Raw genomic sequence first — 13,079 nt, 5'->3', positions numbered from 1 at the left:
TATTGGTTAATCCCAACTTGTTTACCAAGGTAATTGTGCCTGTTTATATTTCCACTAGCATTGTGAGAGTCCCCATTGCTCCATACCCTTGCCAACATTAGATATTGTCATACTTTTTCATTCTTCCTAATCTGATGGTTGTAAAATGGCATCTTGTGGTTTCATTTGGATTCTGTTAATAATAAGGTAATCATCTATTCATATTTTAGTTGGCTATTTGTATTTCTTTTCCTGTACAAGTTTGTTCTTCGGCCCTTCTTTTAATGGGTTGTCTTTTTCGTATTGATCTGGAGGAATTCTTAAATATTCTTGATACTTCTCTTTTGTTGATTATTTGTTGAAAATATTTTCTCCCAGTTTGAGGCTTCTCTTTTCTTTCTTTTATAGGATCTTTTGATATACAGATGTTCTGAATTTTAATTGAGCAGAATATATCTGGTTTTCCTTGTTTAAGAAATCTGTCTCTCCCATAAAAATGTTCTGTATTGTTGTCTGTTAGACATGTAAATGCCTTAACATTTAAGTCATTAATCTACCTGAAATTTTTTGTTTATGGTGTGAGGTAGAGTCCAATTTCCTTTTATTTAATTTCTTTTTGAGGCAGGGGGAGTTGTGGAGTTGTTCCATTCACCATTTAGTAGTCATCCTTTCTTCATTGAATAGTATCTCTGGAATAGTTTTGATAGAAGAATCAACAGCGTGTGTCCTTGTTTTGTTTCTTATTTTAAAGGAATGCATCTAAATTTTCACCATTGAATACAGTATTTGTTATAGGTTTGTTTTACCCTTAAGGAAATTCGTTTTTGTCCTTATTTTCTAAAAAGGTTGAAACTTGCATGGGTGTTGAGTTTTATTAAATGCTTTTCCTTTAGCTCCCCATATGATTCTATAGTTTTTCTCCTTCAATTTGTTAGAGGAGAATTAATAGCTTTTCTAATGTTTAACCACTCTTACATTCCTAGGGTAAATCCAGCTTGGTCTATTTTGTATCGTATTTTTTATACATTGCCAGATTGTTAGCTAATATTAATTAAGTTTATGGGGTTGTATGAAAGCAACTGTTTAATGTAACTTTTTTAAAATAAATTTTACAGCCGAAAATATAGGTGCAGAACTCAAAGCTCCACTTATTAAGCAAGAACCTCTCCAAGTAAGAGGTAAATATATTTTATGCTATTTTTTATTATATTGGTGTTTTGAATTAAATATATAAAATTAGTTTATATAGAGCTCTTTATAGTTATGTTATTCTAAGGGTATAGTTCATCTTTAATTTTCTTTAAATATATTGACCATAAGATTTATTCTTACGATTTATTCTTAAGGAGGATAAATACTATACTGAAGTTTACTTTGCATTTTGGTCATAATTGTTTTTTCAAAAGCCCAAAGAAAGGAGTAATGACAAATAAAAATCATCAATTGCTTGATCATTTTAAGAAAAGTAATATGACTGAAGAACAAGAAATCAACATCTTTGAGCTACAGCTTGTTCAGATCCAGATAGATTTTGGCCATTCTTGTTTGACTTTCTTTTCTGGGAGTAACTGAGTGATGAAGGAATTCTTGTTTGCAGCTCTGCTGTTTATAATGAACTATGGCTCCCATCTCCGAAGCAGCATGTTTCATGGAAGCAGTAACTCGATGATTAGAAGCACTGTGGCTTTGGTGTCAGATAAAACTGTGTTCAATTTGTGGCTCCAGCAGATACTACCTTTATGACCTTGGGCTATTTACTTAACTTCTCTGAACCATAATTTTCTTTCTTATAAGATGGTGCTAAAAATGGGACTTTTCTAGGACAACTTTGAAGATGATACATGGTGTACATGTCGGTGTACAGTCACAATGAAGCATAATTAGTGCGGTGATAGCAGTCATCATCATCAATAATCTGGACCAGGGCTGGCCAACAGGGATTTCTAACTACTTTGAAGAAATTTTTAAAAGTACTTTATTAAAAAAACTGATCTTTTAAAAGAGAGATGTAATTTTCCTCTGTGCTCCTGAGGAGTTCATCTGGATTTTGAGTTTTAGTATTATTGGAGTAAGGCAGTTTAGAGATTTGAAACTCATGCAAAAAGAAACCTTAACTTCCTGTATACTTTTTTCCAAATAAGCTTTTGATTTTTACATTGAACTTTATTTTTGAAATGTTCTAATTAAGTATTATTTGTGCATTTGATTTTAATAATGTTATTTTAAGAGTCGTTTTACCTACTGTAGTGATGGATAGTTTTAGTGTTTTTTTTTTAATTGAGGTATAACTGACATACAACTTTATATTAGTTCAGGTGTACAACATAATGCTTTGATATTTGTATATATTTCAGAATGATCACCACGAGTCTAATTAACATCTGTCACCATACATAGTTACAGAAATTTTTTTCTTATGAGAGCTTTTTAGATCACTTTCTTAGTAACTGAAATATGCAATACAGTATCATTAACGATAGTCACCATAACGTTACATCCCCATGACTTATTTATTTTATAACTGCAAGTTTGTACCTTTTGACTTCCTTCAGACATTTTGTCCACCCTCCCACCCATGCCTCTGGCAACCACCAATCTGTTCTCTGTATCTATGAGCTTGTTTTGGTTTTTGAAGGATTTTTAGTCTTAATTTGCTCATTTTCAACTTGAACTTGCTTAATTTTCAACTTGAAAGTAGAACAGAAAATTCATAAATTAATACATATGAGAATAGAATATGAAAGTGACTAGGTGACAGGTTTAAACAGAACACATGAGTTTCTATTGTTTTGCTCTTGCTCTTCAGATATTTACTTATGTTGTTTATCTATATCATGTAACCAAAAGTCTCAATTTATAATAATTTATAAACATAGACCCATGTTGAGTGTAGTTTTTAATTCATAGACTATAATTAATGCCAACTTGATATTTTGTTATTGATGTCTTTGGCCTTTTTATGAACAGTTTGATACTTGATAATAGGCAAATAATTTAGTAGAAGGTGATATTTTACCTATAATCATCTGTAATAAACTTCCTATAATTTTTAACTGTTAAAAATATTCCTTTTGTTTACCTTACCTTTGTTACATTATGTGAAATAGTCCAATGGCTTTCAAACTTTTTTGATTACAACCCACATAAAAAATATTACTTAATGACTTAGTATATATATAAATTATTATATGTAACTGGAACAGAAGTTTTCACAGAAATTACCTACAGTTATGTGTCGCATAATGACAGGGATTTGTTATGAGAAATGCACATTGTTGGGCAGTTTTGTCATTGTGCGAACATCATAGAGTGTACTTACACAAACCTAGATTGTGTATACAAGCCTACACATCTAGGCTATATGATGCTAATCTCACGGGACAATCATTGTATATGCAGTCCCTCATTCACTGAAACATTGTTATGTGGCACATGACTGTATTCTTAATTATTTGTGCGGTACTCTTTAATTGCTTTCTATTTTCATTTTTTTATAAAATGTTGGTTTCCCCACAGTCTGAAAAACACTGAACTAGCCTGTAACTTTTAATTGAAACCTCAGTTCCTTTTCATTTAGACCCTAAGCAATTTGGATTGTATTAGTACAATTTAAACTGACCAGTAATAACTATACAAGGTGTCCATTAGACAAAGGAATGGCATTTTGGCATCAGATACAGATGAACTATGTTGATAAAACCTAGATGACTGGAAATGTAATTCCATCCTGTTCTGCTCTTGAAGAATTTTTTTTCTGTTGCCATTCAGTGGGTCAGGAAAAAGATCAATATTCTATGGAACTCATTAGCGACTCTCAGCATATGTTCATTTTTAAATGTGACTTTCAATGTACATATTTATTATGTTTCCCTATATTTTTGGTTTTAGTCAAAGCAGTCCTTAAGAAGAGGGAGTATGGACCAAAGTATACTCAAAATAATTTCATTACTGGAGTCAGAGCAATAAATGAGTTCTGCCTTAAATCCAGGTACAGTGATTTAAAAAAATGTGGTAGGTTCCTCTATTTAACCTAAATAACCATTTATTTCTTAGAATGTGTTACCTGCTACCATCCATGTGGAAACTTTCCCATGGCTCATTCCTAAACTGAAGAAATATTTTTATTCAGTTAAGAAAATGTTAAAAATGTTAACTTAATAAACTGAATTCTACCCCAGCACGAGCAATTTCAGTCTTTCTGGGCTTCTTAAATTAAAAAAGGCAAGTACTTCAAAATCTGTATCACAGAAGACCTTATGTGTTTTATTGTTATGTTAATATATGGCATACTTATTAATAAAATTATTTTCATATTTGTTGTATTTGACTTTTTAAAGTTTTGTTGCTTTTTCGGCTAACAGAATTGAGCACATAATTAGCTGGTTGTATTTATGTTCACGTTCCAACTGCGGTTTCTGTTGAGTATAAATTATTTTTACTTCTGTTTTTTGTTACTAATTTTCTTGTAATAGTAGAGATTTATTGAGATTATGTTTGTCACAAATTAAAAATTTTCCCCCTCCTTTACATGTTTACCTACAAAAGCCCTAATTATATGGAAGATTTGTTGGCTTTTTAGAGAGATCACATGATCTAGCATTCCTTTCCTTCTCCCTCATAGTCACATCCTCTATGGTATAATATCAAGAAATAAGGATTCCTGTAATCTGTTTTATAACTTACGTAACTATTAAAACAACAATCAGTTGTAATGATGTAAAAATATGTTCTGTTTCACAAAAAAGTATTTCGTTTAGTTTTTCACAAAAATTTTGTGAATTAAGTGGGTTAGGTATTGCTGTCTCCACATTATAGGCCAGGAAACATAATAAAGAAGTTAGTGATGACACAGCTCATTTAGTGAGTCAGTGACAGACAATAAACTAGAATACATATCTTTTGATACTGTGTCCAAAGTTTTTTTTTTTTTAGATTTTATTTTTTTTCCTTTTTCTCCCCAAAGCCTCCCGGTACATAGTTGTATATTCTTCGTTGTGGGTCCTTCTAGTTGTGCCATGTGGGATGCCGCCTCAGCGTGGTTTGATAAACAGTGCCATGTCCGCACCCAGGATTCGCACTGACAAAACACTGGGCCGCCTGCAGTGGAGCGTGCAAACTTAACCACTCGGCCACTGGGCCAGCCCCATGTCCAAACTTTTTAACTAATGTGATAGTTGGTTGTTGATTTTTTTTAACTCCGGATTTTTATTTATAGGTCTTTTTATTGCCGTTACAAAATTTCCTTAGGGAGATGAATGATCAGATATAGAAAGACTGTTTAGCAATGACTTGATAAATATATATAAACCTTTCAGAATTTAGAGGAAGAAAAATTATTAGCATGGAATTGACGTATACTCTATGACTTGATACCTTTCAATGGTATTACCATTTACTATTAATCTGGATGTAAACAAATATGACTTAAACTTTTAAATTTAAATTCCTAAATAGAGGAATGATACTCCTGATCCATGTTCTTTCTACTTTTCTCTTTTTTTTTCCCTACGTTACACATTGCAGTGGTATGTCCATAGCAGGTAAAATACAAGCACTGATGAACAAATTGAATCTCTACATATCATGTTATGGTATCTATACTGAGCATCAAGAATACGGTTTTCTTCACTGTCTCTAGACTAATTTTTGTGTACAAAATACAATCTTTAAACTGATCTTTAAAGACTATACCCATTTGTAATCTTTTAAGATGAGGATCAATATAGTTCCTTTCATCTGCCCTTAATAATTCTTTTAAGTACATAAACTATATGAACTTTGTCTGAATAAATTCAATGTTTCTTTCTTCAGTGATCTAGAACAACTTCGAAAAATCAGACGACGAAGTCCCCATGAAGATACCGAGTCCTTTACTGTATACTTGAGATCAGATGTGGAGGCAAAGTAAGAACATCGTTCTTTTAGAATAAAAGTAAAAGTCAAATTTGGGATTAATAAAAACACATTTTAGACAGATTCAGAATTCTTTAAATGACATTTTAAAAGCAAAACATTTTTATATTTGCAAATTTATCTGAGAGTTACTAGTATATACTAATTAATTAAAAATATGTCATAATTTATAAGAAAATTTGCTATTGAATTTACTGATTGTTTAGATTTAATTTAGAAAAGTTCCTTAAGTGCTTTATATTTTTCTTAAAAGACCTTATGCTTTCTTGTAAAATTCTCATATAGTTCATCTACATTTAAATATGGTTACAATAAAGTCATTAAAATTGCTCATTGTTTTGGTTGCCATGTGTGTATGCACAGGTCTTTGGAAGTTTGGGGAAGCCCTGAAGCTCTTGCCAGAGAGAAAAAGCTGCGGAAGGAAGCAGAACTAGAATACAGGGAAAGTAAGTATATTCAACTTAAAGCTGAGTCAATTGAAAAGTAGCTTGTAGGTAGGACCTGTGTCTGTAATAACTATGCACTCCCTAGTGGTTGCACACCTCTTGGCTCTCGCTCTGTTGGTTCTAGCAAATATCAGTTTCCATTTGGGGATTCAATTATTTTATAAAAACAGTATCTATTTTTTGGTTTTCTCCTCTATAGCTTTTTAAAATGATGAGAGGAAGCAAAGCTAGTTTGTGGTTTCTATAAGACATATGAATATTAAAACATATGGTCTGATTTGAAGATTATACTTGTTCTAAAAATGATAGACTCTAGACAGTGCTTTTTAAGAAAAGTCTCTTAATTCAGCTACCACATTTCTACTTTAATTAATTCATTCAGCATATATTTATCAAGCGTACCAGAAGCTGTGCTTGGTGCTTGAGATTCAGATGCATATAAAACACAGGGAATTTAACAATCCAGTGATTTAGTGACAAAACTACTTTTATAGAATTAGGATTTAGGTTGATGTGATGTATGTTTTAGATAATTCTTTTATTTATATATGTATGTATTTATTAATGACAAAAGTGATGCACATTTGTGATTTTAAAAGGAATACAGAAATATAAAGAATAAAAAGTTTCATTTCCTTTGATACCCTCTCATTTTCTTTCCTAGAAGTAACTGTTGTTGACAGTTTAGTGTATATCCTTCCAGAATATTTCCAATGCATTTTCAAATTTATATCACACATTTTTCACTTAAACATAAATTGGATGATACTATACGTATTGTTTTGCGTCTTGCTCTTTACATTTGCCAGTGTAATAATTTAATGTCTATATATAGAAATCTATCTCTACCTCATTCTTTTTTTTAACAGCTGCATAGTATTCTATTGTATGGATGTAGCAAACTTTATGTTCTCCAATTTTTTACCATTTTAAGGTATAATCAATGAATGTCCTCATACTTTTTCTTTTTCTTTAACGTGTAATGCTATTGTTATTCTCATTTATGGAGGATAAAATGTTAATAATAGAATTTCAGGGTGAAAAGACTTGGGCATTTAAAAAATTGATAGATCCTGAAGAATTATTCTCCAAAGGGAATATGGTACCAATTTATAGTTACACTCAAGATGTATGAGGGTGGCTGTTTCTTCATATTCTTGACAATGCTGGATATTAACAATGTTTTAGCTTTTTTGTGTATTTAATGGGCAACAGATGGTACCTCTAATCTAATTTTGAGTTTCTCTGATTACTGCTGAGGTTGGTTATTTTTTGATTTGTTTATTGGTTTTTGTTCTTTCATAATAATTTTTATATCCTTTACTCTTCTGTTAGATTGTTTGTCTTTTAAAATTGATTTTCACGAGTTTTTGGTGGATTTTAATACTTAGTTTTGTATGTTCTAAATATTTTCTAACATTCCTTCTTCAAATTTTGTTTCACCCCCTCCCTCCTTTTATTAGGGAAATTTCAAACATTTAGAAATACAGAGGAAAGTATAATAACCTCTTAAGTACCTATCTCCCAGCTTTGCAATTGTCAACATGGCCAACTTTGTTTCATCTGTATCCCCATCACTAACACTCACTCTGATGAATTACTTTGAAACCAGTCCCAAGTATTATATCATTCATCTGTAAATATTTCATATATATCTCTAATAGATCAGAAGTTTGTTTTTGTTAGTTCATGTGATAGTGATGGTTGAACTGTTTTGGAAAAGTTCGCTATCCACTGCCTTCAGTAGCCTGTCAGTCTTAATATCCTCTCATTTGCCCCTTGAGTGAAGGTCTAGGATGTTCTTGTATAGCTTTAATTCTGGTAAAGAAAGTGAGTGACCTTCTGCTGAGGATTCCTTTTCTTGACAAAATTGAAAACATTATGTTCTTTAGCTAATCTAGTCGGGAGGAATAAGGAACATTTGAGATTCTTGTAGGCCTGAAATATATAATATTAAGTTATCTACATATTGAATAAGTGATTTCTTTGCAAAATCCAAGTCCTTTAATTCATTGGTTTTTCATTTTGAAAAGTATGAGGGAGAGTCAGTGAATCCTAGTATCTAAGGGGTTTTGGCCCCTCAGAAGAAGCAAACACTTGTTGACTGTCTTTATGTCTGCTGATCCGCTGAAGACAGCTGCACTTAAATCCACAAGAGTGAATATTTACTTTCAATGAAAGAAATACGTATTGTGGTCAGGGAGCCCTGGAATTTTGGTATCACTATTCAGTTAATGGCTTCCATTGGGTTTCTTTATAGGTTATACAGGTGTTAATATAGGATAACAATCAAATAGTGTCCCAATAGGGCATATTCCATTGGAGAATTAGATACTTGCACTTGGTTGTATTCTGTTACTTTAGGGAACTGATATGGTAATGTGTCAGGATAAAGTAGAGATAGAAGTGCTAGTATCTACAAAAAACGTACACATATTTTGGGGCTAGCCCCATGGCCGAGTGGTTAAGTTTGCGCTCTCTGCTTCGGCGGCCCAGGGTTTCGCCAGTTCAAATCTTGGGCGCAGACATGGCACCGCTCATCAAGCCACGCTGAGGCAGCATCCCACATGCCATTGTTAGAAGGACCCACAACTAAAAATACACAACTATGTACCGGGGGGCTTTAGGGAGAAAAAGAAAAAAATTTTTTAAATCTTAAAAAAAAAAAGTACACATTTTTCTTTGACAGTCAGGCTTACTTTATTTTTATCTGTAAATTGACTAACATATATGACTGAGCATCTTTAGGATTCCCAGAAGTGTGTCATTGCTCTGATTCCCTTTTTCAGTTTGACAGGGCCTTCTTTTTCCTAGTGTCCATATTCCTTATAATAATGACATTGACTTTTATCAGTATTAAAAAGGGGGTAGACTTGGTTAGTGTTGGAGGAGTTAATAAATTTTGGCTTGTATGGCTGTTGAAAACCCTTAGTTTCTTCTCTTCCAATTTTAATGGCATAAGTTTCTTCCTTTCCTTTGATCTTCTCTTGTGGTTGCTGACAGTGCTCTGCAGTTTGTTTGAATTCTTCCAAAATGAACTAACTGCTAGTCCATTCTAATTCTTGTCATTGTAACTATTTTTGTTTTAAGGCTCTTTGCCAAAGAGGGCTTAAAGGGTCTTTTGGCATTGTGCCTCAGGGTCAATGTTCAAATATTGTTCATTTTTAGCAAGTCTAATTCAAAAATTACCTATCGATTCTATGTTTTTTTGTTTATAGTTTTAGAGCATAGTCTTATCAATTTTAATAGGAGGAGGCTTTCTGGATAGCTTATAACAACCTATACCCTTGGCTTTTTTTAAACTTTTCTTGGTGCTGTGGAATGTATCTTCAATAGCCAGGATTGGCAAACCATCGCCGGCGAAGCAAATCTGACCTGCTGCCTGATTTTGTATAGTCTGTGAGCCCAGAATGATTTTTATATTTTTAGTGATTAACAAAAAAATCAAAAGAAGAATATTTCATGACAAATGAAAATTACATGGAATTTACATTTCTGAGCCCGTAAATAGAATTTTATGGGAACGCCACAATGCTCATTTATTTACATATTGTCTGTGGCTGCCTTTGCACTACCAACAGCAGAGTTGAGTAGTCCCAACAGTGACCGTATATGACACTCCTTTTGCTTCGCACGACTGATCAGTGCACTGCAAATTGCAGTAACACATTTATGGTTCATTAGTGTTTTGAGTTCTGTGGGTATCACTGTACATGACATTTTGTTTTTTAATAACACTGCATACTTATCTTGTCAAAATAAGAGAAAAGTAGTTGTCTTGTATCATGCTTTCAAGGCATTGTTGAGTGTGGATTATTTCTTACTGAATTAGACAGTGGAGCACTGTGATTATTATGCAGTGGCGTAAGAGTCAAAAAAAGAATACAATTAACATTGAGATTATCAGACAAATCACTTTTCACAGTATTCCTTACTGACTTGAAAGTAATGGTCAGAAAAACTAGAAAATTTAAAATGGAATATCATCACAGCAGGATTTTTCACAAATAGAAAAAATGAAAAGGAGGTTGCAACCAAAGTTGCAGTTTCTGAGTTGCTCATTTGTTAGCCAAGCAAGGAAAGCTTTTTAACTTAAATTAAATACAGCAGCTAGAGAAATGTGTCCAGGTCTAGCAGTCTTTAGGCAATAATAGTTGCTCAAAGAGTTGAGGACTTTGGGAGCAACATTGATACTCAATTAAAAAACACTGCAGATGATTTTGAGAGGTTTTCTTTGGCTCTTGATAAGTTGACAGATGCTACTGAAACTACTCCATCATTGTTTATTTGAGGAGTCAATGCTGAATTTGAAGCAACTGAACAGTTACCCTTTATGAATAGTCTGTGTGAAACAATTACAGGCAAAGAGTATTTTCAAAGAATATGTGAAAATACGAATTCAGTAAATCTGAATGAAGTGGAATCCGCTAAGATGTGTTAAGCTGCTGGTGGTAAAAATATGTGTGGTGCAGAAAAAAGCTTAGTTGGACAAACTTACAAAGCTTGTGAAAATGTAAGATGTTTAAAGCCTATTCATCAGTTGATACTTGGTGTAAAATACTTGTCGTCAGCAGGTACTTTGGGAAAATACTTAACCTCTCATTTGTAATTGAACCAGTATCATCAACAGTGAACTTCATTCACTCTTGTGGACTTAACCATTATCACTGTTCTCTGAATTTTTTGTCAGAAATAAAAGCTGATTATCCTCATTTGCCCTACTATATGGCAGTTCAATGGCTTAGCAGTTTTACTGCAGTTTTTTGAGCTCAGGGATAAGATTGAAATTTTTCTGATTAAGAAGACATACTCCTCAACCACTATTATCAAACACTGAATGGTTTTGAAATTAGCTTTTCCTGCACACCAGATAATGTTTCCTAGTGCTTTCAGTGTAAGATTACAAGGCAAAACAGTGCTTAAATACAAAACTTACTCTACAGTAATTTTGACAGTAGCTAGCATTGTTTGAATTACAAGTGACGTCAATCTACTTTTATATACTTCCCATGCTGTTAAAAATTAAAACAGAAGAAATTTGCAGCAAATATGTTTTCTAGGCCCAACCTTCAGTTCCAGAAGTGTTTTTCAGACCTTGATGTAAGTACGGAGGAAATTCCCATATTCCAAAATCCATTGAGCTGTGCATTTGAGGAGCTTCCACCTAACCTTCACTTGGAAGTGATAAAAACAGTCTGTTGATGTGCTGAAAGGCAAATATGAGAGAGTTTAATAGAATTCTATAAATGCTTTCTAAGCAGTGAGTATGCTCATTTAAAAGCGTATGCTCTGGGAGTGACGGCAGCTACATGGCAGCGAGAGCTCACCTGGGACTCTCTCCCCTCCAAAGTACAACCAAAAAGAGCAACAGCTTTCCAACCAAAAAAACAATCCTAATAACAGAAATCTTCGGAGACCCACAGCAGCCAAACGACGGAAGGCGGAGAGGCTGCGGCCGGCCTTGGAGGAGCTGGAAGTGGGTAGGAGAGAACTTCACTCCCTCCCCTAGAGACTGGGATCACTGCCGGGGGGGTGGGGGGGGTGGGAAGGAGCGGGGCAGGGGCCGCACATCAGGGGATCGTCCAGGACTCCCACCACCTGTGGAAATCCTCTGACAGGGGAAAGCTTTCACGTGGGGGAGCCCCAGCAAACCAGGGCCCTGGGAGACCAGAATGTGAGAGCTGATCCAATACCCCTTGGTGTGAGTGAAAGTGCCCCTCCTCGCACAACCCACGCTGGGCGCCGCCATCTTGGCTGAAGGCGCAGGGCTCAGAAAACAAGCCTCTCGACCCGCATCTAGTGGCGACAGGCTGTAATTTCAGCCGAATAATAGCATCATGTGCAAAAACCGCTCCTCTACCATCCAGCAATTTATAAAAGCTCCAGTCCAAAAGGAAAACAATAAAAATACAGAAGTAGGTCCTGAGGGCTTGGAAATGGGTAAACTAAGTGAAGAGGAGTTCAGAATAGCTATCCTCAAAATATTCAATGAGGTAAAGGGAAATATAGAGAAGTCAACGAGTTCTGGAGTTACTTCACAAAAGAGATTGAAATTATAAAGAAGAATCAATTAGAAATACTAGAGATGAAAAATACAATGGATCAGATAAAACAGAATACGGATTCCCTGAATGCCCGTGTGCACACCATAGAGGAGCAAATTAGCATAATCGAAGATAGACAGGCTGAATGGCTCCAGACAGAGGAACAGAGAGAACTAAGAATTAAAAAAACTGAAGAAAATCTCAGAGAAATGGCTGACTCAATGAGAAAATGCAACTTTAAGAATCATTGGAATTCCTGAGGGCGTGGAAAAGGAAAATGAAGCAGAAAGTGTGTTCAACGAAATAATAGAAGAGAACTTCCCAAATCTAGGGCTTGAGAGAGAAATGTATGTGGAGGAAGTTTTCAGATCTCCTAGATTTGTCAATGTAAAAAGACCTACTGCAAGGCACATAGTAGTAAAAATGGCAAAAATGAAGGACAAAGAAAGAATAATCAGGGCAGCAAGGCAGAAGAAAATAACCTACAAAGGAACCCACATCAGACTTTCAGCAGATCTCTCTACAGAAACCTTACAAGCTAGGAGAGATTGGAGTCACATATTCAAAACTTTAAAGGATAAAAATCTTCAGCCAAGAATACTCTATCCAGCAAAAATATCCTTCAGATATGAGGGAGAAATTAAATCTTTTCCAGACAAACAAAAGCTGAGGACTTCGTAGTCACACTACTCCACTA

At 34.2% G+C, this 13,079-nt stretch overlaps 1 protein-coding gene across 1 annotated transcript in view; it reads left to right on the top strand.

Annotated features, from left to right (window-relative positions):
• Positions 1–13,079, top strand: part of SLC30A9 (solute carrier family 30 member 9) — a 94,231-nt gene that overhangs the window by 27,962 nt on the left and 53,190 nt on the right. Inside the window, exons 3-6 of the mRNA XM_005608997.4 lie at positions 1,095–1,157; positions 3,868–3,967; positions 5,791–5,883; positions 6,256–6,338. Coding sequence (XP_005609054.2) covers positions 1,095–1,157; positions 3,868–3,967; positions 5,791–5,883; positions 6,256–6,338 — 339 coding nt within the window. The remainder of the gene's footprint in view (positions 1–1,094; positions 1,158–3,867; positions 3,968–5,790; positions 5,884–6,255; positions 6,339–13,079) is intronic.

This window comes from Equus caballus, chromosome 3 (assembly GCF_041296265.1).
Source record: "Equus caballus isolate H_3958 breed thoroughbred chromosome 3, TB-T2T, whole genome shotgun sequence".
Taxonomy (NCBI): Eukaryota; Metazoa; Chordata; class Mammalia; order Perissodactyla; family Equidae; genus Equus; species Equus caballus.
Note: the sequence above shows the minus strand (reverse complement) of the source record. Positions and strands in the feature narration are given on the sequence as shown.